Below are 25,840 nucleotides of genomic sequence, written 5' to 3'. Positions count from 1 at the left end.
GCTACCCTATCTTCCTTTCTACCTCTGAAGTTATAAGGAAGAGAACTCGTGGCTTCTTGTCCTCCTATGTATGTCTCGGGGCCAGACACAGACTGTCACCCGTTGTGTCATTCAGGCCCTCATGACAGCACCTGTGGCTGGTGTTCTTACCTCCATTTTACAGGCAGGAAAATAGAATCTCAAAGACATTAAGGAAATTTCCCAGCCTTACTCCCCTGAAGAATCTCAGCTCCAGGGTTTAAACCCAGGTCAAGCCAAGCCCGTGCTTATCCCACCCTTTCTGTCCCACCTCTCTTACTCCTTAAAAAAAAAAAAGTTCTGACATCCATCAGGGAATTTTAGAAACAGGCATGAGAAAATACGAATAGTTAAAAATTCACAGATTACTGCCAATTCTTATTGTAGTATTCCTGCCAGATCTTTAATTAGAAAAGCAAGACTGTTACATTGTCAGACTGGCTTGTTTGAGTCCCCATCTCTGCACGCCTCCGCTCTGCTGGAGGTGAACACTGCCGAAAGGTGGATGTCCCGACACACCCAGCAGTGTGTTCATGTGTGATCAGGATTTGCTTTCATATATGTGCTCCTGTTTGAAGAGGACGTTCCAAACATCATAATTTTACATTTTAAATAGGAAATCCATAATACCACTAGGAAGCAACATCATCTTTTCTTTTTTTGGTCATGAAAGTTCAGGATGAATGTTTTGATTCATCTAACAGACTAACATCTCTCATTTCTTTCCCCAGAGCATACCTGCATTATGACAGACACAAATGTGCCGGGAGAATGCTAAATGGCTTTGCTCCTTTTTAAAGGAACATAGATACAAAGCTGATCAGGAAAGGTTAGCAGGCAACTGCTGGCATCAAAAAGAGAGGGAAAGAATCAGAATCCAATCTCCTTCTCTTGTCAAGTATTCTTGACAAGCATTTCTTGTCAAGTATTTTGTATCTGACTTTGTAACACACAGAAGCAGCCTTTATTGTTAAAAAGTATCTTTCAAAGGTAGCCTTAGGATATTATCTTCCCTTAGATTCTGTCAAATTTGTTGCTTTAAAACTCAGTAGATCCCAACCGAATTGAAATGATAAAGGACAACCAAGTTTTAAGCAATTACATTATCTGACACTCACGTGTGCCATTTTTTTTTAAACCTGCTATTAGAAACTGTAAATAAACTCAGGCTGTGGTACATTAACAAAATACTGGGAAGTATAGACTATCTCTAATTTTTAAAATAGGTAACTTACATGTAAAACTCACGTAAGTATTTACTGTGTCATCTCCTCCACTTTCAGATCCCTTGGGATCCCCAGTGACAATGCTGTGATATACAATAAAGTGGGTTCAGGAGCAGAAGGAAGGAAACAGTATCATGAAGAGAAGCTATAGTGTTGGGGAGCTGACTCCAGGATGGTGAGCTAGAAAATCATGGCCTTGGGAGTCAGAGGGGCTGGATTTAAAAATCAGCCTTACCGCTTAACACCATATCACCTTAAACAAGTCATGTAACCTCTCTGAGCCTTAGTTTCTGAATCTATTAAATAAGGACAGTAATACACACCATGTGAGATTCTTGAAAGAATTAAATGAGATGATACGTGCAGCCATAACTGAAGCCATCACCCACGTGATTCAGTTCTGGAAGAAACAGAATTTAAAGGATAAACGTCATGGGAAAGTAATTCCAATTTTATTCATTTCTCCAGCATTAAAGACAGTCCGGTCATAACCAATTGCAGTATTTCTCATAGCTGCCTGATTTTTCTACCTAATTCACTTCTGCCCTTGGCATCTGGAGTTTCTCATTTCCCACCAAAGAACATTCTCCACCCTGCCTTGCTTTTTCTGTCACTCCCACTCCACCTCCCATCTCTTTCCCAGACTTTATTATAAAAGTGACTTAACTTCTTTTGAAGAGACCCTTCTCTTTAACTCCAGTCTCTCCAATTTTGTGTTTCTCTGGTCATTCTGCATCACAAATATTGAGAAACCATTCTGAAAAAGAAAGACCAGTGGTTTGGTTTGGGAGATCAGGTTGGCAGATAAGAAGGTTTAAATGAAGCAGGAAATTATGGGCTTTTTCCTCGTCAATATGGGAGAGTGATGTGGTAGAAAATCGGCCAGCATTCCAAGCTGATAATTTTCACCTGTAATTTATGTAAAGAAAGAGGCACAGGGTGTGCTGCTCAGTCGTGTCTGATGCTTTGAGACCCTGTGGACTGTAGCCCACCAGGCTCCTCTGTCCATAGGATTTCCCAGACAAGAATACTGGAGTGGTTGCCATTTCCTTCTCCGTGGGATCTTCCCAACCCAGGGATCAAACCCACATCTCCTGCATTGGCAGACAGGTTCTTTACCACTGAGCCACCAGGGAAGCCCAGCACAGGGTCTGGCACAAAGTAAAATCGCAACACGAGTTTGTCCTCTTCTATTCAACTGGGATGCAAGGAAGAGCTAGAGGCTGGCCAGCTGTCTGTCTGTCTGTCTCCATATGGTCTCTCTATGTGACTGACTTGGCCTTCCTCCCAGCATGACTGTCTCGGGGGGAGGGGGGTCAGACCCAGGTAGAAGCTACAAACCCCTTTATGAAGCAGCCTCAGAATTTACACAGGCACCAAGTTTGCAAGCTAAAAGAAGCAAGTCTTAAGACCAGCCCAGATTCAAGGGGAAGAAACTGCACAAGGGCATGGAAACTCGGATGCGTGGTGGATTGGGGGCCATGTTTGGAGCCCACCTAGAACATAGCCCACTCAACTCCCCAAAACAGTTTTTCCGCATTTTGGAAATTTAGAAATATTCTGTTCCACACTACAGTTAACTTTCGCTGAGGAATGAAGAATTTGGATTAGATTGGCAGCCTCTTATATTAAGCAAGCAAAGTTCAGTGTGAAGACACCCAGTCCCTTCCTTCTTGGAGAGACAGTGTGGCCCTAAAGTCGGGCTGTTGAATTCGACTCTTGACTCCACCCTACACGCTAGTTTGAGCTGGTTTTGCATCTTAGTGTTTCCAGCCTGTAACTATGACAAGACACTCTGATAAGGGAACACCTTAAGCTCACCGAGGAATTGTAGACAGTTGACAGCATTTTCAAAAAGCATAAGTAGCATAGTTTTTAATGTGGATATAGTGAATAAATGGAAGTTTACTGGCAAGCGAATTTATGGGCAAATGAAACTTGCACTTGTTTGGATTTTTTATTTTATTTTATTTTATTTTGGCTATGCTGGGTCTTAGATGAGGCACGAGGAAACCTTCATTGCTGCATGCAGGATCTAGTTACCTGACCAGGGATCGAACCTAGGCCACCTGCATTGGGAGCACGGAGTCTTAGCCACCTGACCACCAGGGAAGTCCCACATTTATCTGGACTTGTGGCATCTCCAATCTTTTTGTCTTTGGCTGCACTGGGATATGAATGCAAAATGGCACCCAACTTGCCTTTAAATTTTTCAATTCACTTTATTATATTAGTAGGAATTCAACCAATAACATATTCTTTTGAGTGCACAAATATAACCAAAGCTTTGCAGACAAACGCAATAAAATCTGCTAAGTAATTCTGGGAGGCAGGGCCGGGGGAGTGAATAGAATCTGGGGAGACTGGTTTCTGAAATGCCTGAGAGGCAGTGGAAGACCCTGCTCACCAAACGTTGACAGGGAGGAGGCAGACAGGTTTCACTAGTCTTTCAGCCGACATTTAGAAATCAAATAACAGAAACATCAAAGGGATCCAGAGACTTCCTAGGTTTGGCCACAGGTGGGGTATTAGGGGAGCTTCCCTGGTGGCTCAGCTGGTAAAGAATCCGCCTGCAATGAGGGAGACCTGGGTTCGATCCCTGGGTTGGGAAGATCTCCTGGAGGATGGCAGGGCAAGCCCCTCCAGTACTCCTGCCTGGAGAATCCCCATGGACAGAGGAGGCTGGTAGGCTGCAATCCATGGGGTCACAGAGTCGGACATGACTAAGCAAGCATGCCCACTCAGGTTCATGATACAGATAGAGCATGTGAGGGGCAAGAGAGCTGTGTTAGTCAGGGTTCTTTGTGTCAAGTGTCTGAAATCAACTCTGGCCAACTTGAACAGAAGGGATCTTTTAGTGGGATACAGGGCTGATTCCGAACAGAAAGGCCCAGTCACCTCCAGAAGGCCTCGCTAGCAGAGATTACTACACGGTCTTGTCTGAACATCCCCACGAGAAAGGATGAACCAGCCCAACCAATTTCAGTCTTTTCACCACTAAGGAGAATGACACCAACAATCCTGGCATGGGTTAGTTTACTCGGCCACTGGCAGGAGAAAAGATGACCACTATTTAAACATATCCCATTATGAATATGCCCAGTGGGAGAAAGGTGATTCTTCCAAATGATTGTTTTTGCCCCAGGAAAGTAAAAGGGTGGTAGACTGCTGAAAGTAACACATATCTATTACAAAAGTCAACATTAACTTGCCAGAAGAATAATACCTGTAGTGAAATGAGGGGTCTTTTCTTAGAATAATCAGGCAAGTGGTTGGAGGGCAGGGTGTGGGCTGGGCAGTAGTGTGCTGCTGTGCTGCCAGAAATGGCTTGTTTTGCCCCAAGAGGCTAAAAGGCAGTTGAGAAAGAGGAATAATTACAGTCTGAGACAACCTTTGAGAATAATCTATAATTTTCTTGTACCCTGCTTGATCCTGCAGACTCTCACAACCAGGTGAAGTCCCAGACACAGTGCAAAAATCCCGGACACTCTTTTCCAAAGACCTAAGCACTCTTAGAAAGGAAAGGGCCACTAGAAAATCCAATGTTAGTTTGAAGAATTAATTCTGCTTGCTTTCCTGTTCATCTCAGTGAGGGTTTGAGTAGAGGTGGAGAAGGAGGTTGGTGATTTGGATGCACTAGCTAAGTCAGGCTGACCTAGGTCAAGTGCAAGGGCTTGGGGCAAATGAAGGTTCAGAGACCTGGGGAAGAGGAGCCCTGAGGTGGAGGAGGGCCATTAGGATCGACCCTCCTCAACACATGTATCACGGTTCCCCACTCCCCAACCAGAATTTGGGCTCCAATTGTCATTCAGCCACCCGAAGGGTTAAACCAGCAACCTGTAGAAGAGGCCTTGAGGCTAAATGACCGTTTGTAACTTTGCAGTTGGGGGAAGATGCATCTTGGGTTTCTAAACACTGACATAAACCTTAGGAGCACGGCTTTTTCAGCCGGGGTGTTCTCTATAGCGCATCATTTAGACTCTGTGATTTTTTGTTGGTGGGATTTATTCTGAGTGACCTGGGGAGTTCCAACATGAAGCAAACATTCATTTCTCATGCATGTAATTTGGTTAAGCCCTTAATGAGGCACAATGGCCTTTATCATGTCTGCCTCGCCTCTTTATTTAGTCTGGCTGATTAACTAACTGGCTCAAACCCCCTGCCTCTGTGGAGTACAGATAAATAAGGGCTTAACTGACTCAAGGGGTGCCTTACTGTCTCCCGAGGAGCCGTGAGAGATGTGGGGTGTTCCTCTGAGGTGGTCCCGTCAGAGGGCTGTCTGCCAGGGAGCTGGAGGCTAAGGGGAAAAGAGGGGAGTCAGACTGCCCAGGTCAGAGCACTGCTGGGGACAGGGGGTGGGCGGGGGGCCTCTGGGTCTCCGCAGAGGATCCTGCCTGTGCCCTGGTAAATACAGCATCCTTCCCTTTTCCCTTAGTTTGTCTGCCAGCTCCCTGCCCCATCCCCCAGGAGAACCTAAAAGCCGAAGAGGGCAGAGGAGCAAAAGTGAAAGCCCAGCCCAGTCCTCATCCACTTGCCCATCTTCCTTTCCTTGGAGGGTCCAGAGAGCCTGGGCCAGGCCTGTGCCTGGAGGGGAGGACTGGAGGGCGGAGATTTAAGCTGGACTGGACTGTGTGTGTGTTTGTGCGTGTGTCTGTATCATAAAAGTTTCAAGAAAGCCACACCCATGACACCTTTACAAGGTAAGAAAATGAGACTGTATGCCTCCTTCAGTTAATTTATCTTATTGCTTTATTAATTTTTTAAAAAACTATAAAAGGGGAGAATACAGCCTGATATATTTTGGCCTTAAATCATCCACATGACTAATTATGAGGTTCACTAAGAACAGTCAGAACACTGACATGAAAAGAAAAAAAAGAACATTGACACGGTTCTTGGAAATTCAGCCAGAAATAACTCCAGTTTTGCAGAGTGAGAATTTTTAAAGGTCCAGTTTATGACAGTCTTTGTGTGCCTCAATGTTGGCAAACATTGTAGATTTTGAAAATAAGCATGAAGAGCTGTTTCTGGAAGGTGGCATCTATGCACCTAGCCGTGTCAGCTCATCTGTACACATCATCCTAGCTCAGAACCCCAGAACAGTACTGCTGTGGAGAAGCTTGGAAGCTTCTAGACCGCCAGCCTCCGGGCCGAGAGAGCAAGGGTGCCATGGGCTCACCATCTGGCATTACAGTGACTTAGGTCAAGCGAACCGTAGATAGTGTCGACTGTTTGCCGTCAACTCTTCACAAATTGGCTGCTAATAGTAGAGTTCTCCAGAGTCATCTGTCTGTCAAATGAACTCTAGGCTAAAGTCACGACCTAGAATTGTGCCTCTAATGTTCATCTAAAAATAAACCAGCTAATTTTACTGCTCAGCAAAACAGAAGACATAGAACTGAAGTATCCGTGGGCAGTAAGTCTAAAATCCAGACTTTCCCCTCGACCCCATAAGACCGCAATATAGTGCAGGGAACTCTACTGCAACCCATTCATTTCTCTGTGTCTTTAAATTGTGTGTGTGTGTGTGTGTGTGTGTGTAGTTTAAGAATGCTGGAAATTTCAGTTTTGTTAAAATGAACAAAAAACACTTTGATATGCTATTTTAATAGCTGGAACTTAAGTTTTCAACAGGATTTATATATACATATACATACATATATATATATATATATATATATAATATATACATACTTTGGCCACCTGATGCAGAGAACTGACTCACTGGAAAAGACCCTGATGCTGGGAAAGATTGAAGGCGGGAGGAGAAGGGGATGACAGAGGATGAGATGGCTGGATGGCATCACTGACTCGATGGACATGAGTTTGAGTAAACTCTGGGAGTTGGTGATGGACAGGGAAGCCTGGTGTGCTGCGGTTCATGGGGTCGCAAAGAGTCGGACACGACTGAGTGACCGAACTGAACTGATACATACATACATATATATAGATATATAAGTATGTTATAATCTTATTTACTTGTTTTTGGCTGTGCTGGGGGTCCGTTGCTGAGTGGGCTCTTCTCTAGCTGTGGCCACAGGGGGCTCCTCTCTAGTTCTGGTGCACGGGCTTCTCCTGGCGGTAGCTTCTCTTGTTGCAGAGCATGGGCCCTAGGGCACGGGGACTTCAGTAGTTGTGGCTCCTGGGCTTTAGAGCGCAGGCTCAATAGTCATACTGCACGGGCTTAGTTGCTCCGCGGCATTCGGATCTTCCCAAACCCATGTCTCCTGCTTTGGCAGGTGAATTCTTTACCACTGAGCCACCAGGGAAGCCCTCAAAAGGATATATTTAACATCAACCATTGTCATTTAGCATTTTTACTAAAAGTAGTTGATAAAGCACTTTATGTATAGAGTTTATTGACAAGAAGTCTATCATAAATATTTGTTTTCTTCTCCCGCAAAAACAAAAACAAAAAAAACAAAAACAAAAACAAAAAAAAATAACTATAAGGTCAAAATTCCAAAGGAAAATTGGCCAGTTTTCCAAAACGTTTCAGAAAGTGAGTAGCGCCCGCCCCCCAGCCCTCCAGTCCATGCTTTCTGGTGTTCACTGACGTGGGTGAGTTCTGACTGGGAAGAGCAGTGATGTGTCTGAACCCCCAGAGGGTGGAGGTGAAGGCCAAGCAGGGGCAGGACCAGGGGAGTTTATTGACCTTGAACATCCGTGGGTTTCTGAAGACACATAGCTGCCACTGATCCTTACTTCTGCTTCCATTTCAGCCCCAAGCTATTTTTAGGGCAAAGAACTTGAGACTTTATATCGAAGGCTAAATTTAGTGATGGTGAAACAGGGAGTTAATGGAAACTCTCTCCCCACTCAAAACACATCATCAGGTTTGGGTAAAATGCTAATAGCACTTAAGAAAGTGACAGTGAAGAGAAAAAGAAAAAAAGAGGACCGTTTTGAAGATTGGATCCGATCCTTGGCTGATTTCCATTTGGCCTAGGGGAGAAGCTCCCGGATCTGATTTGATTTAGGGCTGCGTGAATGAAGATGCAATAAGGTATTGCAAACATTTAGTGGCGATGCCCTGGATTAAAAGATGAAGACAGGATGGTTTATGGTTCCCCAAGGGTAGACAAGGCACTTCAAAAAATCATCCTCGGGACCCACGTCTCCCAGACTGTACCTCACAGGAGTACAAGCAAGGGGTGGGGACCCTAACCCGTTTCTGACTTACTATCTCCTTCAAGATGCCAGAATATTCTGCTTCACCAGCTTGAGATAAAATTATTGTTCAAATTAGCCTCCAACTAGCCTATCACTTGAATGGTTTTTCTTCTCTCTGTAGGGTCCCTCCCCCATAATAAATCCCAAACCCCAGAGATTGTCTTAATTCAAAGAGCCAGATTAGCTTTATCTTGGCTAGAGTCAAAATTCACCTTCAACCCCAGGAGGTTAGAGGATAACTCCTAATTATTAGGTATTGGTTATTTCCTGTTAAAGGCAGCTGGACTCCCAACGAGATCGGCTTTGTGACTCAGACCTCTGTTCACACACATACACACATGCATGCATGCAACCTCCACTTCGCCCAAAGTAGCCTTTTTTTGATAGAATTCAAGCTGCACTGGGGGCCCAGGTGACCAGCACAAACCTGTCTGCCCCAACCTCCCCCACTCCCCTTTCCTCCAAGGTAATCTCCCTGAGGTCCCTCTAGCCTGAAGTTTTCCTGTCGTCTGACCTCAGTGAGACAGCTCACCCTCCCTGAGATGTTTTATATGTTGGGTGACTTCAAAGAGGAAGGGGTTAGACGCTCGACTGTATCTGCACAGATTTTATGCAAATTTGTGAACCTCTTCCCCACAAGGTTTAAGATCCACCCACCAAAGCGTATTACACCCTTCCTCTTAAACAAGTGATGCCTGTTTGCATTGACCTACATAAAATAAGGGGTCGTGCAAATGATTCTTCCAGAAGACCTGCTCCAAGATGACCTGCTATCTCCACCATTCGGACCTTGCTGTGCGCTCCTCCCAGTAAAATGATACAGACCCTTGTGAAGTGTGACCCGCCCCTCCTGAAAATCCTTTCTCAGAGAGTGCTGCTGCTGCTGCTGCTGCTAAGTCACTTCAGTCGTGTCCGACTCTGTGTGACCCCAAAGACGGCAGCCCACCAGGCTCCCCTATCCCTGGGATTCTCCAGGCAAGAATACTGGAGTAGGTTGCCATTTCCTTCTCCAATGCATGAAAGTGAAAAGTGAAAGTGAAGTCGCTCAGTCGTGTCCGACTTCTCAAAGAGTGTGAAGCGGGTAAAAGTCAGATGGGGCTTTGGAAAGGCTGTTTCTGGGGATTTCCCTGGCGGTCCAGTGGTTAAGAATCTGCCTCCCAACACAGGGGTCGCAGATTCCATTCCCAGTCGGAGAACTAAGATCCCATGAGCTGCGGGGCAACCAAGCCCGCCCACCAGCAACTGCTGAACCCTCGACCCGCAACAAAAGACCCCGCGTGTCACAGGGACGATCTCACGTGCTGCAGCTAGGACCCCACAAAAGGCTGTTTCTACCGGCAAACCCTGGTGGGCTGTGTGCCCTGCTCAGACCCCCATGTCGTGGAGCGGACTCGAGATGCTGTCTGTCCTCCTGCACTTCAGATGGGCAGTGCCTTAGTCCTCTGTGTTTGAGGAAGTGAGGCTGGTAATGACCTGGGGTGACTCACTGTGACTGAACGCAGAAGCAGAGCATGTCGGCTTGGCCAATGGGGAGGACGGGTTCCCCAACCTGAGCCTTCCTCCCCTCCTTCAGGCCCGCCTGGAGTCCTCCCAGGTCTCTGATTCACATTTACCCTGGGAATCCTCTTATTCCCACGAAAGGGAGTCTCTATCGTGGATCCCAGGCAGGGGCTGTGTAACCCTCTCCATTCCTCTCCAGAGGGCAGAGGGCAAGGAGGCCTGGCCTGGGCAGGTCCCCCCGCTCCCTTACTCTGCTCCTGACCCAGGCGGGCTCTCTGTCTCCTCTACCCCCTCCCTCTCGTGTCTTGCCAGTCTGTGAAGCCAGGCCAGCCAGGCTCAGCCCCATTGGGAGAGCTGTAGGTGTCACGGAGCCAGGTGCTGATGTCAGGAGCCTCCTGGGCAGGCTGGGCCAGATGCCAAACTTCACCAACCAGCCAGGTGCATGCACCTTCCAGGAGTTTGCACCAATGTGCCCAGACTGAAATGTCTTGTGGTGGGGGAAGCCTCAACAACAGGCCCCGTCTTGTGACTCTTCCGAATCAAAGTGAAGGTGAGTGACCCTTCACCTGTCTGTCATTACCGCATGTAAACACTGGACCGCCTCCACTCTAGACTAGAAACTCTTCACCTGTTGGGAGGTACCTTACTGTCCGTCATTTCCTCATCTGTAAAATGGGCAAAATAATGCATGTAGCGTGCTTAGAATCCTGCCTCAGTGAGGTCTCAGTGGGTAACAGCCATCCTTGTTGTCACATTAAGGTGAGCCCGGCATCTCGCAGCGCGCCGGGCACCGGCAGGGCCTCAGCAGTCGCTTGCTGAGTAGACGATGTTATAGAAAACCCTGAAGACTCAGCCTCACAGAACTGAGGGCAGCGTGGTAGGAAGCAGTGGGCAATCAGGAGAAGGAACCCCCAAACCCATCGGATGCTCAGCCTGAGAGCCCAGTGTTTCCTTCTTCACTGTTGGCCAAGGACCAGTCACAGCCCCATCTACTGTGACCCAACTTGCAGGGTCAGCCAGTATCAAACATGGGCAAGAATTGCTTTTGGTCTTTTTTTTTTTTTTTTTCCTAGAAGGAGATCATGAGGGGCTGTTTCTTAGACCTATAAAAGGGGGAAATAAGCCTATAATCGCTAAGTTAGAGACTAAGTACCCAGTGTCCCTGATAATGAAGCTTGTGTTGCTTCAATTCAGAGGTTTTGAATGAGGCTCTTGTTAGGAGTACTTTTCCTCCTGTGACATTTCCACTGTTTAAAAGAGTTGAGGCTTCATGAGAAGTTCTCCATCGGTGAGCTCACTGTAGCTTGGTGCCGTGTTCCCTGGCTGGGGACCACCAGGTGACGAGCAGCGGCTGATTAGGATTGCATAAAGTACAGTGATTAGACTCACTTCAGGAACAGAAAGAACTCCAATCAAGGAGGAACAAACCATTCAGTGTATACCCCGGGCTTTTCATTGGCATGTACAATGGTTTATTAAGACAACAAATACATCTGTTCACTTACATTTCTGTGTATAAATGGAGATTATACAGTAGTTACAGCAGAGAAGGCCCATGTTTTTGTCCATGAGAACTCTGGAGAAAGAAACTACTTTCTTTCTCCCCCCTCCCCTCACTGAGATTCTCAGCACATCATAAAGGCAGTGTTTGCAAACTTATCACTTACTATGCGTAAACCTCTGAACTGAAGCGATACCAGCTTCACTGGGGCTTCCCAGGTGGCGCTAGTGATAAAGAACCTGCCTGCCAATGCAGGAGATGATGCAAGAGGCTCGGGTTCGATCCCTGGGTCAAGAAGGTCTCAGGGAAGAGAGGATGGCAATCCACTCCAGTATTCTTGTCTGGAGGATCCCATGGACAGAGGAGCCTGGCGGGCTACAGTCCATAGGACCGCAAAGAGTCGGGCAGGACTGAAGCAGCTTAGTATGCAGGCACACACTCAAGTTTCATTACCAGGTACGTTGGATACTTTATCTCTAATTTAGCTATTATAGGCTTGTTTCCACCTTTCCTAGGTCTAAGAAACAATCCTCTTTTAGGGGGAAAAAAAGGCTGAAAGCAATCCTTGCCCGTGTTCTATACTGTTGACCCTGCAGCCTGGGTCACAGTAGACTGGGCTATGACTGGTCCTTGGGCTACAGGCAGACAAAGAAAGCATGAGGTGGCCTGGTACAAAGAGCTTTGCTTATCTGAGGCATTTTCTGTTAAAAGCAGAACTGGAGAAATGATCTTGAACCTTCCTCTGGTCACCCAGGGAGGGGCCCAGTTGGCAGCTATGCCAGAGAGAGAAAGGCATAAAGAGAGGGCACCAAGCTGAAGTCACCAGGCGGCAGGTGTCCTGTGGTAGAGCAAGGTGGAGAAAGTGAAAAACGAGAGCGGAGGGGTCAGAGAAATAAATGGGGCTGGAAGACTCACCAAGAGAGGGGACAGGGGCCATTTTTTCTCTGAAATGACAGCTACTAAGAGCTGCTCAGGACACTAGAACATTTGTGGTTTCCTCAAAGACAATGGTTCCAGGAGCCGAGTCTCAGAACACAGGCAGTTCCTGAGGTTCTCTTCTTTACTGTGTAGCATTTTTACCGCAGGGCTGAGGGGCAGCACGCCCCAGGGTAGCTCGAGCAAACCCGTTCTCCATCCACCTGGGCAGAGCCTCAGCCTCCCCCATGAGGCGCCTGGATTCACTCTCTCTTTCATACAGAGCTTCAGGGTCAGCCTCCAGCCAGCCCTGTGGCTTGTGCCCCAGATGTTGCAAATGAAGTGATGGGGCAGGTGCCTGTTTGAAGGAGAGGCAGAGTGAGGATGGAATTCAGCCTGGAATCCCGGAGTCAGGGAGGTCAGGGGACTCTGAGGTCACAGCTGCTGTTCCAGCCAGAGCTTCTGCTGCTGTTCCCTACAGGCAGCTCAGGTTTCAGCGCTCAGCTCGATTGTCCTCAAAGATAGAACCCACAGGGAAGTCTGTTAACACTGGGGTTGAGGAGGTGTGGCCTCAGACCAGCTAAACCAGCATCTCCAGAGACTGGGTACAGAGATTGGGCACTGATTTTTAAATGCTCCCCAAGTGATTCTCAAAAGCAGCCAGGGTTGAGAATCCTCCGCTTACCTGCATTTAAAGGGCTCTCTCTAGTTTCCTGTTAGAATCAGTTTCACTGTATCAGTTTCCACTGACATGGGCAACTCCTGTAGACACAGAGGAACTCCTAGGGATTGGGGCCTCCTATTTGCCCTTTTCCTCAGTCCTTTTCAATTATTGAGATTCCCCTCCCCCCACCTATATTAAGCTGATCCTTAACTATAGATAATAACTATCTCAATCATTTTTTTGTAAGTAGTTCTTATTTTAAAGTTTCAGTTTGAATTAAATTCTCCCACTCGATGAGATTTCTGTTCTACAGTGGTTCAGAAGATGTAATTTCTGAGATGTAGTTTCTCCAGGGAAAACCACTTATTTGTCGACAGTATAGAATGTGTTCTCCTCTATTCATGCAGACCCCTCCCTACACTTGGATGAATGGAGTTACTTGGTTATTAATGAATATTTCATATCATATAGATTCCTGCTGCTGCTCCGACTCTGTGCAACCCCATAGATGGCAGCTCACCAGGCTTCCCGGTCCCTGGGGTTCTCCAGGCAAGAACACTGGAGTGGGTTGCCATTTCCTTCTTCAATGCATGAAAGTGAAAAGTGAAAGGGAAGTCGCTCAGTCATGTCTGACTGTTCATGACCCCATGGACTACAGCCTACCAGGCTCCTCCATCCATGGGATGTTCCAGGTAAGATTCTTGCATAGACAAAAAATAAAAGAAATTTCCTCCTCTAACGTACTGTGAGCAGGAAAGATGGGCTTAGGCGCCTGATGACGTTTATTTACAGTGAGATTTCAAAACAAATTGAAGCAGCTGAGCTGTCCTTCACTTTGCTTTCAGTGTGGCTCACGGTGAAAATGCTCATGCCCTACTTTGCTGGGAGTCTTGCTCCACACAGTACTTGCCTTGTTGGTTTGTGATCTTCCTCCTTCAAACTTTGATTCCCTCCCACACAGTCCCTCTTCTTTTACGTTCACCTGGGCTCTAATCTTTGCTCTCCTGTCGGAACTCCCTTCCTCCACCTCTGGTTCCTGTTTTCTTTTTCAACATGCCATGCGAATGGTACCTTCTAGTTTATTTAGCTTACTTTATTCTTAGAATGACTAATTGTTTCACAAGAAAATTTACTGTTTTTGTTTTCTTTTGGCATCTTTAAATTCTTAAAAATTAAAGATGTCAAAAGTCTTGTTTTTTATTATAAGTAAGTTGATAATAGCACATTATAGGTATCTTTATAAACCTAAGTTAGATACCTTTGCAAATCTAACTTAGATTCTTATAACTCAAATGGCGTTAGTGCCTTTCCCATTACTCTGAAAGATCTCTGCCAATAAAGTGGTATGAAGTCTGCTGGGTAAAGCATCTTTTCTTTAGTTCTGGTTCCACCAAATCTTCATTTTTCACTTTGTCTATAGTAAGAATCCATTGAGACTAGGAAGCCCCTTTCCTTAGCCGTGTCCTAGAGCTGTGCTTCTCATATTTAAATGAATATGGATCACGTGAAGATCTTGTTAAACCTCAGATTCTGATTCAGTAGGTCTGGGTGGGGCCTGTGATAACGAGTTGGCTACGAGCTCCCAGGGGTTGCTGTTGCTGCTGGTCCAGGGAAGCCTTGCCACAGGGAGTTCCTTAAGCAGCTTTGGTGCTCGCCCCAAATGTTTTACCACCACAACTTTCTCCATGCTTAGCTATCATCTTCTCAAATCAACTCTCAACCAATTGCTGAAATGGGATTAAGCCAATAGCCCCCTGGGCTTCTCTGGTGGCTCAGTGGTAAAGAATCTGCCTACAACGCAGGAGACCCTGGGTTGATGCCTGGGTCAGGAAAACCCCCTGAAGAAGGGAATAGCTACCCACTCCAGTATTCTTGCCTGGAGAATTCCATGGACAGAGGAGCCTGGTGGGCTGCATTCCATGGGGTCACAAAGAGTCGGACACGACTGTGACTAACACACAACAGCCTCCAATATTGATGTTGGTTCTCTGTACTTGAAAATTTTGTTTTTTCATTTTGCCAGTCTTCCTTGTTTCTGACCACTATTTCTTAAATTGACACAGCTTGTCACATGCTTCAACTCAGGTCCTTAATCATTCCTATAAAACAACTCGTGTCATAGTTGTCCTTTCCTACTTTCATTATTTTTTTTATTTACTTTTGTTTCCTTATAACTCTTTTTAGCACTTTTAAAACTTCTGTTTTGAGGTTAATCAGATATGATAGGATTAAGAATGTTCATAAAACATCTCAAAATGAAGGACTAACAATGCAGTGGTCAAGACAAAAATGACTGGGCACGCGTAAAGCTATTTTCTAGTGACAAGCAGACTCTTTTGGATCTGATTTGGTGCCTTATTGAAATCTGTAAAACTTAGTAAATTGAAAGCTTATGAGCAGAGGAGTTTATTTAAATTGAATAAAATGAAAACTACATTGTTCCTCAGTACCAGTGGTTTCCCCATCTACTAGATACTGAGGAATCTGTCTCTATAGGCCGGATCATTCAATTGCTTACTCTATACCAGGTATTATTTCTGGGTGGTGGAGACTCAGTAAACAGCATCCCTCTCTATTACTTGTCTCAACCAACTAAGAAAGAAGACAGTCAGCATAAAGCACCCATCCCTTTCATTTCTGGTAAGGCTGATGAAGCACAAGGCATATGTTCATGGACAAGCAAAACTCCTATTACAGAACCTCAGGATAAGACCTGTCTACCCAGTCACAGAAAGGACAGGTCGCCACAGTCTCCTCGCCCGGCAGCCTGTCCTTATGGAGAAGAATGGCTGTTCTTTACTGGATGTTTGCACCCAAGAAAAAGAGAGGAAGGTGCCAGGTCCCTAATTCCCTAAACCACTAATCAGAATAGTCACCACGGCTCCGCCAGGAAAAGCCTATCCTCACACAGCCCCTCTCACTTGCCTCATTCAATCTCAGCCCCTAGTAGATCCTGTCTTTAAAATGTTGATATTTTGTTCATCACAATTTTTTTCGTTATTTAAAACTTTCTGAATGTTGCATTTAAATATTATTTATCTTGATTTATTAAGGTTTTTAGTTCCCCCTTAAGTTTTACACCTGCCTTACCCACCTCACCCTAGTCTCAGACCCCGTTTTAAAATAAATGTGTGAGCAAATAAACAACTTCTTCCTTTTAAAATATCTATCTATTTTTGGCTGTGCTGGGTCTTCACTGTTGGGCGAGCCAGAGCTGTCTCTAGTTATGACGAGCAAGGGCTACTCTCTGGTGGTGGCGCATGGACTTCCCATCGCAGTGGCTCCTGCTGTGAAGCATGGGATCTAGGGCTTGAGGGCTTCGGTAGTTCTGGCATACAGACTCAGTTTCCCGGCAGCATGCGGGATCTTCCGGGACGAGGGATTGAACTAGTGTCCCTTACATTGCAAGGCAGATTCTTAACCACTGGACCACCAGGGAAGCCCCAGATAACTTTTTCTTAATTAAGCAATTACTAAATAAATTGTCAGATAGTGTCATGTACTAAGTTGAGAAACAGGATATATAGGAAGTGATTGGGCCAGTAACTGGAATGATCAGAAAAGATCTACACTAGAGGATGATATTTAAGCTGAGATCGAATGCCACAAAGGAGCCAGTGGTGGGATAATTTGGAGAAAACTTGTGAAAAGGCCTAGGAAATGAACCTAGGATTTTCAGGGAACACACAACACACCAAAGATTCAGTTCAGTTCAGTTCAGTCACTCAGTCATGTCTGACTCTTTGCGACCCCATGAATCGCAGCACGCCAGGCCTCTCTGTCCATCACCAACTACCGGAGTTCACTCAGATTCTCGTCCATCAATCAGTGATGCCATCCAGCCATCTCATCCTCTGTCATCCCCTTCTCCTCCTGCCCCCAATCCCTCCCAACATCAAAGTCCTTTCCAATGAGTCAACTCTTCGCATGAGGTGGCCAAAGTACTGGAGTTTCTTAGTGTGGCTTAAGTGTCAAGGAATGACAGGTGAGTAGTACTTTAGGTAGAAGGTCAGGAAGGGTTCAAATTTTCAGACTTTGTAAGCCCAGTGAGGAGTTCGACTTTTTTCCTAAAAGCACAGAAGGATTTAAAGTAGGAAAGCAACATGATCTGATTGCTCTTTTAAAATAATTCTCTTTGGCTCTTGTGTCTAGAATGCGTTATGGGGGTGTTCATGGTGAAAGAGGAGAATCAGATCCTTCAGTATTCCTGGTGAAAGATGGTGTCTTGGACCAGGGTGATTTTAGTGAAGACAGAGAAAGAGGAGCAGGTTCTAGCAATACTTTAGAAGTAGAGTTGAATGGACTTGATGAATTAATATTCAGCAGATGGGGAAAAGAACTGAGTAATTTCGGGTGGCTTAACTTGAGCTACCAGGTGGATGGTGGTGCCACTTAATGAAATGGAAGAGGCTAGGATTAGGTTCGAAAGTGAGCTTGCAATCACATTTTCAGTTTTTGGTGTTTTGGGTTTGGAGATGGTTGTTGGATATAGGTGGAGTTAATTGGTGTGAACTGAAGGAGGGGGAGGGAGGACTGGGCTGAAGATGGAGATCTCGGGCGTCACCCGTGCCTTGATAGAATTTACCGCACTGTAATGGATAGAAAAACCCAGGCAGAGAGCATACAAGGAGAAGGGCGGGAGGCTGCAGATGCAGCCTCTGGAGAAGCAGTTAAGACAGGAGGAGGAGGAATGGACTGAGAACGTGCAAGTATGGAGTCTTAAGACTGGGATAAGGGATGGCATGAGAACCACCAAGAGGGCGAGAAAAAAATCAGAGAAGTAGCAAGTGGAAGCCACGGGTGACACGACAAAGGCCGCCGCCTTCGGTGCGAAGGCCCGAAAGCCTGCTGGGACAGGCTGACCAGAAGAATGGAAAGTCAGGCGGTCGGAACAGTCGCCACTTTCTCATCGAAAAAAACCGAAGCTCTGAGTGGTTAACTTTCATCATCCAAGGTCAGAGCCAGCGGGCTCAGATCCTGGAACCAGAGCCCAGGGGAGTGTCCGCGACAAGTCCACTCCCTCAAGGAACCGCTGAATGTAAAGCGTTCTTTGACGCGACCGCTTCTATTTTAAAGAGGAAAGGCAGCGGGCCTGGCTCGGGCGAGAACAAGGCGTCAGAGCGGCGTGCAGTCTCCGCCGGCGGGGAAGGGCCGCCCCCTTTTCCCGCAGCCCGAGCCGGCGCGCCCCACTGCGGCTGCGCGGGCCGGCGTGGGGCGGGGCGGGAACGCGGAAGGGGCCGCGCCGCGGGGACGAGCAAGGGCGGGGGGCGGGGCCGGCCGCGGGGGCGAGCAAGAGCGGGGCGGGAACGCGGAAAGGTCGCGCCGCACGGGCAGGCAAGGGCGGGATTGGGGGCGGGGCCGGCGCGCGGGGTCGGGGCGGGGACGCGGAAGGGCCGCGCCGCGGGGACGAGCAAGGGCGGGGGGCGGGGCCGGCCGGGCCGCGGGGCGTGAGGTGACAGGTGAGGGGGGCGGCGGTGGCCTGAGCAGCGGAGACGCGGCGGCGATGCTGGAGACCCTGCGCGAGCGGCTGCTGAGCGTGCAGCAGGATTTCACCTCCGGGTGGGTACACGGTGGGGGACGGAAAGGGGCCCGCACGGCCGGGCCGGGGAGCCGGGACGCCGCCTCCGCGCACCCGGGGTCTCATCTCGCGCCCGCCACTCCCCTCACCCAACCGCTGGCCTCCCATCCGCGCCCGGGCGGGGACAGTAGCCAACTTTCCGGCGTCGGCCCGGCCGCACGAAGTAACTTAGATCCCGCCGGGCAGGCTCAGACCCGCGGGCCGGGCGGGGAGGGGGTGCGGAAGGCTGCGGGCGGCCGAGGGTCGGGCGACCGTTCCCCGGCAGATCCGGCCGGCCCGAGAGGGGTCGGGTGAGAGGCGAGCGCGCTCCCGCCCCCACGAGGGACGGCGACCCTGCGCCCCCTCCCACGCCGCCGAGACCCCTGCCGGCTCGGGCCGCCACCCCCTCCAGACGGCCGGGGCCCTGCGGGCGTTTTGTCCGCCCCCGCGCGCGGAGGCTGAGCGCCTTTTCTTCCCCTTTTGATTTCTCTCTCTACCTCGGGTTCAGCGCCTCAGTGAAGAGAAACTCTCGGGCCAGAGAAACGCCAGAACTGGCGATCCTGTTCATGCCCTAGTGGTGACACGCACGCGGACCTAGCGGTTCCCGAACTTTGCTTGGAATCTCCTGGCAACCATCCCGGTGCGTGCCCGGGTGGCAAAGGCTACCAGCTACACCAGGCTGAGGATGGGGGTTCGAAAGACCACCCCCGCCCAGGTGATTCCAGTTTGGCGTAGACTCTAACGCCAGGGGCCCTGGGATCTTCCCTCTATCTACCATTTAAGCCAACGCGTTTCTGCAAGTTTCTCTGCCTCACTCTCTGCGACCAGTAAAACAACGGGGATGATGAAGATGGTTCTCATCTCACAGGGTTATTGTGAGGATGAATGAACTAACGTGTAAAACGCACTCACGTTGCGTCACTGTTGTTGTTAGTGCTTAATTCAACTTTTCCATTTCTTCCCAAAGGGTGTCACTTTGATAAAGGATAAGTCTGTCCCCTTTAGATTACGGATCCGTTGACGAAAGCTCTCCCTATGAGGGCCTCTCCGTCATGGTTTACGTTTCTGATGAGAAAGATGTTAGCTACAGTTGTGTCTTAGTGGACAAAAATGTTTATATGGTTTACCTCTTAGGTGCTGAGCAGTAACATTGGAGAAGGAAATGGCAACCCACTCCAGTGTTCTTGCCTGGAGAATCCCAGGGACGGGGGAACCTGGTGGGCTGCCGTCTATGGGGTCGCACACGACTGAAGCGACTTAGCAGCCGCAGCAGTAACAGGCGAATACTTGAGCACTTACGTGTAAAGCATTTTTGGTGGTCTTGGTTTGGGGTCCTTAGGAATGGTAATTGTAGATGTCCTAGGAGTCATTGATTGACCCTGTGCTTGATTGGTTGCATGCTTGATTCCCCGCCCCCCCTTTTAAATTTAAAAACTAACTTATTTTCAGAATGTAAATTATTGAAACGTTGGGGTGTAATGCTTCAGTGGTAGCAGGAGAACAGTACGTCGCAGATAAGCCCATCTGGTACAGCCCTCCTGTCATTACCTCAAGAAATTCCGTGATGAGTAACATTCTATCTTCTGAGAGTTACAGCTACTGAAGCTTTACAGGTCAGGTGGTTGCCTCTGAACCCATTCGTTCTTTGAACTTTGCTCGAGAAGGTTCAACTCACCTAGGAATATGGATTCTCCCAGACCATCCTGGGAGATCTGGAAAACCTGAGTTGAGGGTTGAGTTACAGATAAGGGTGGAGGGGATCTGGTTAGAACGCCTTCTTGAAAACTGAATTTACCTGAAGCATGACGGAAACTGGGGCCAGTTTGGGATAGGAAATCCTGAGGGGGCTTCCATTCTGTGAAGGCCCTTCATGGGCTTCCTTGTACAGGTCACTCTGAGCTGACAAGCCATTGGACCAGCAGTGTGTGCCGTGAGCCTGTCACCTGGCAGAGAAATCACTCCTGCTCAAGGTGAAATTAAACACAGCAGTACATGTATATTGCATGAAGGCACTGAGGGATTCAGAGATGAAAGCAATGTGGCCCTTGCCTCTCAAAACCACCAGACTGGACCTAGCATTCCTTTAGAACACTTGCTATTGGTGCCCATAGATGCCAGAGCAGCTCGCTTACAAAATAACTGGAACGTCTACCATTAGGGTTGCCCTCGGAACTCAGTAGTGGAAAGGTGGGTGCTTCCCTGAGCCCTTTCACTGTGGAGCTTCATGGTAGCCCAGAGCAACAGCCTGTCTTCAGAGACTTTTCTGCTCATTTTTAGTTTCTGGAAATTCATATAACTGGAGCTGAAACATAGGCAGTTTACTGTTTTTCAAGTATATAGGAATATTCTTTATCAGGCTTACAAGAGAATGCCACTGCTACTGCTGCTAAGTCGCTTCAGTTGTGTCCAACTCTGTACGACCCCATAGATGGCAGCCCACCGGGCTCCCCCGTCCTTGGGATGCTCCAGGCAAGAACACTGGAGTGGGTTGCCATTTCCTTCTCCTATGCGTGCAAGTGAAGTCTCTCAGTCGTGCCCAACTTCCCGACCCCATGGACTGCAGCCCACCAGGCTCCTCCATCCATGGGATTTTCCAGGCAAGAGTACTGGAGTGGGTTGCCATTGCCTTCTTGGGAGAATGCCACATTAGTGGTTAAAGCATGTGTGAACACTGAATTTCAACCTTCCATTCAAACTTAGGAAAAAGTCAGCTTCAAGGGACTGTAGGTTGTCCATGGACTCAAGATCTTTTTTCATCAAATTTTATTCATCATAATAGTTATGTCAAAGTCAAAATAAGCCTAGAAATTATGTTGCTTTCCTTCTGGGCTAACTGGGCGGTTATCTGGTGCAGGGGCTGAGGGACAGACGGGACTGGCTCCCAGCTTCACTGTCTGCCCCTCGCCTACGTGCATCCTCACCTGGGTTTATGTCCCCCGGAGCTCTGGGAGCCTTTTGGAGAGTTCACAGAGAACCTCTGCTGTTTAAGGACTGGCTTGAACTCTGAGGGAAACTTTTGGACACACTGCAGCACTTTCTTCAAATCTGCTCTGGTCTTTGATTTTTTAAAAAAAACCTTCAGAGCAGTAATGACCCACAGCCTGAGGATTGATGTATTCAGGCGTGCAAACCCCTTCAGGAAAGTGAAAATCAGATTTACCAAGGGTTTACAGCTGCCTGTCACTGGCTGGCATTTCCTGCCTGTAATGCTCTGGGTGCTTTTGGATAGGGAGGAATAGCAGTTCACAGTTGTTACTTGTTGCAACTAGACAGTGGGTGTTTCCTTCTCTCTGGTCAGAGCCCCCAAGCTGCCCTGACCTCGGGCCCTGCCTGCTGTGCTCATTTCTCTTCTCTCCGGCAGTATCATAACCTCAAAGGAGAGCATCCAACAGTCCCGTTCACAGTGTGGTGAAATGGTGAGGTTTAATGCTGGCTCTTCCTTGACTGAGTGAGTGATGTTGCTTTGCTGGCTCTTCCTTGACTGAGTGAGTGATGTTGCTCAATCGTGTCCACCCCTTTGCGACCCCATGGACTATAGCCTACCACGCTCCTCCGTCCATGGAATTTTCCAGGCAAGAGTGCTGGAGTGGGTTGCCATTTCCTTCTCCAGAGGATCTTCCCGACCCAAGGATTGAACCTGGGTCTTCGCAGTGTAGGCAGACGCTTTTTCGTCTGAGCTTCCAGGGAAGTCCAATCAACTTGATTACTTACCTTTTAATATAAACAGGGGAAAAAACCTTAATATTCAATTTGACTTATTACTGAGTTCCTACCAAGTGTCAGACACCAGTCTAGGAAGTCAAAGTCTTATCATAGAAGTTTTTTTCATTTTACTAAAAAAAAAAAGATAGGAGGCCACATGCCCAGTTTTGCCTGCTCTTTGCCAGTGTCTGTGTGTTTAGCCAGATCCTGGAGCTACAAGCTTGACAAAAACTGTGTCTGCTCTCCAAATGCCCTAGCCTGGCGGTAACACAAAGCAAAGCAGAAGGAAGTGAATGTGGAAGATACAGGTGATATGGATTGTGAGCTCAGAGGAGTCATTAGTTGAGATGCTTCAAAGAAGAGCTGACTTCTAGACTGGCCTGGAAGAATGAGGAGAGATGAGGCTAGATTTGGCTGAGGGATTTCAGAGATGAAACTCTTGTGGGAGAGGAACCTGGAATGGAAGTTTAGTGTCTGATAATAGAGCGTCATCAGTGCTTTGCAAATTAATTCATTTAGAAAATATTTATTGAGCACTTACCTGTTGATGGGGCTTCCCTAGTAGCTGCCATGCTATAGCACTATGCCTGCAATGCAGGAGACCCAGGTTCAGTCACTGAGTTGGGAAGACCTGTTGCAGAAGGCAATGGCTACCCCCTCCAGCATTCTTGCCTGGAGAATTCCGTGGACAGAGGGACCTGGTGGGCTGGAGTCCATGGGGTCGCAAAGATGCAGATGCAAGTGAGCAGCTAACACTTAACACCTGTTGATGAGTACTAGAGTTACGGCAGAGAATGCACACCAGACAGCAAGTAATGGCTCTGCCCACACTCGACTGGCTGCTGCTGCTAAGTCACTTCAGTCGTATCCGACTCTGTGTGACCCCATAGACGGCAGCCCACCAGGCTCCCCTGTCCCTGGGATTCTCCAGGCAAGAACACTGGAGTGGGTTGCCATTTCCTTCTCCAATGCAGGAAAGTGAAAAGTGAAAGTGAAGTCGCTCAGTCGTGTCCGACTCTGAGCGACTCCATGGACTGCAGCCCCCCAGGCTCCTCCATCCATGGGATCTTCCAGGCAAGAGTACTGGAGTGGGGTGCCATTGCCTTCTCCGACTCGACTGGCAGGAGGCCGAAAATCTAGGTCAGTAGTACTGTTGCTGAAAACAAAGCAGGTTCAGGGGTTGGGTGGGGCTGGGAGGATTGCTGTCTTATATAGGATGGTCATGGCTTATTTTTAGGTTGACTAATCTTCTGAAGGTTTTTCTGGAGGGGAGCAGCCTGAGCCTACTTGTATTTGTGGAAGAATAATTTGAGAGGCAGGGTGATGGGAGGACTAGAGATGGGAAACAGAGATTATTTAGGAGGCTATAATTATGGAGCAAATGAGAGATGATGAAAAGGCAGTGCTGGTGGAAATTTGACAGAAGGAATAATGACAGGCACTGGTCGATTTCATAAAAAAATGAGACTAGCAAGTGAAAAAGGGTGAAGAAACTGAGGATCTCAGTTTTGGAGTATCTTAGATAGTGATGTCGTTTACCAACAGAGACGTTGAGGAGCTTTGAGAGAGAAGGAGCAGTTGACAAGGGAGTGTGTCTCGAAGTCCAAGAGGCAGCAGGAAATTCAGGAAACACTGAGGAAAGAGGTCGGGACCGACTGGGTGCATTCTAGGGTGATTAGAATAGAGACAGCGTACAGTCCTCTCCCCTTCCTGACTTTTGCGTGAGTCTCTCAGCCGCCAGAGCCTTGGGGTCCTGTGCACTTTTAGGTGTGATGGATGCTTTTGTGTTTCCTGATTTTGAGTTAAAACAAAAAAGTTAATGGGGACCATATAATAGATTGGATTTGTATTCATAAATAGAATTTAAATTCAAAATAATAGAGGCGTGAAAATGTTATAGGACAAAATATGCTAATTAATACATGTTGTGGTGTTTTAAAGCAGTCACCCTGGCCTTTCATAATAGCTGATGGGCTTAGATGAGTAGGACATTGAAGTGCAAATAAGTGGAATGCCATCGAGGTCCCCCATCCCGTCGAGTCAGGCCCAGAAAGCCATTTCCTGCCCAGCAGTCATTGCCGAGCTCCACCTTTCATTCTGTGAAACTACTTTTTAAGCTTTTTGTCTAAGAGGTTTTGCTAGTTATCTCCATTTCTCAAGAAGATGTCTCCATCTTAGTATTTTCCGGAAAGTTTAAAGAAAATAAATGTGCTATGGTCAAACAAAGGTCAGTCTTTGAAACAATCTCAAAATATTGTAGTGTGATGATGAATTTGAAAGCAAGTGTTTCGGACTCTGAAGCGCACGTTGGTTGCTTTGAGTGGGAAACAATTGAGAGGTGGCTCACTTCGAAGTCTGTGTGTGACCACACTCACGCTGTGGCACGCCTGTCTCCCTGAGGCTGTGCTGTGTTGGGAAGAAGGCTAGGAACGGAGGAGAAGCCTTCTATGGGAACTGGTGGATTGGGGGATCTCTGTTTTATTTTACCTTGGCCCTGTGATGTACATAGCTGCTTTCTTGATGGTTACCATTTTTATTATACTTCATGATCATTTTTATTATATTTTTTCTTTGAATTGCCTCTGTAATTTACAGTTACAGCCTGCTGCCAGAGTCATATTCGGAATTTCCTTTAATTCTTGTGGCAAATCATTACGGTCAGTATAATACTTCTATTTTATGGTTTAGGAAACTGGGGAATTGCACTCAGACCAGTATTTCCTTCTCAGCGTGGCAAGACACTGTGGGACTTGATTAATGGGTTGTTTCCAGCCCAGAATCACTGTGAGAAACTTAAGAGTTCTCCCCAGATAAAAATGGTAAGCTCCTGCCAGTTGAATTCTGGGTTTGGAGTATGTACTTCAGAAAGGACCTTTTTTCTTTTGGGAAGATTACTTGTTACATTTTCAACTTAAAAAGTGTTAAACATTGACTATTTTTATCCTTTCCTTAACTTTTTTCACTGTTTCCAACTTTCTTCTTGCTACTTTGTTTTCTCCAGCAGTTTCTATTCTGAATGTGGCATATTGATGATTTACATGAAAAAGGTGTGATAAGAAAAGATGAATGTCTACAAGACTGTTTTTTGTTATGAAAACTTTGAAAAACTTTTATATCTATTATTTGGCTGTGCTGGGTGTTGCTATGCGAGCTCTTTAGTTGCGGCAAGCAGAGGCTACTCTCAAGTTGCAGGGGCTTCTCATTGAGGTGGCTTCTCTTGTGGCTCCCGGGCTCTAGAGCTCAGGCTCAGTAGTTGCGGTGCGTGGACTGAGTTGTTGCGGCTGCCGGGCTCTAGAGCGCAGGCTCAGTAGTTGCGGTGCGTGGACTCAGCTGTTGCGGCTGCCGGGCTCTAGAGCGCAGGCTCAGTAGTTGCGGTGCGTGGACTGAGTTGTTGCGGCTGCCGGGCTCTAGAGCGCAGGCTCAGTAGTTGCGGTGCGTGGACTGAGTTGTTGCGGCTGCCGGGCTCTAGAGCGCAGGCTCAGTAGTTGCGGTGCGTGGACTCAGCTGTTGCGGCTGCCGGGCTCTAGAGCGCAGGCTCAGTAGTTGCGGTGCGTGGACTGAGTTGTTGCGGCTGCCGGGCTCTA

General features: G+C 47.5%; 1 protein-coding gene across 1 annotated transcript in view; it reads left to right on the top strand.

Moving 5' to 3' along the window:
* Positions 1–18,431: 18,431 nt before the first annotated feature.
* DTNBP1 (dystrobrevin binding protein 1) overlaps positions 18,432–25,840 on the top strand; it is a 100,482-nt gene continuing 93,073 nt past the window's right edge. The window contains exon 1 of the mRNA XM_052648682.1: positions 18,432–18,556. Within this exon, the coding sequence (XP_052504642.1) occupies positions 18,501–18,556 (56 nt within the window). The 5' untranslated portion in view covers positions 18,432–18,500. The remainder of the gene's footprint in view (positions 18,557–25,840) is intronic.

This window comes from Budorcas taxicolor, chromosome 11 (genome assembly GCF_023091745.1).
Source record: "Budorcas taxicolor isolate Tak-1 chromosome 11, Takin1.1, whole genome shotgun sequence".
In the NCBI taxonomy this organism is placed as follows: Eukaryota; Metazoa; Chordata; class Mammalia; order Artiodactyla; family Bovidae; genus Budorcas; species Budorcas taxicolor.
Note: the sequence above shows the minus strand (reverse complement) of the source record. Positions and strands in the feature narration are given on the sequence as shown.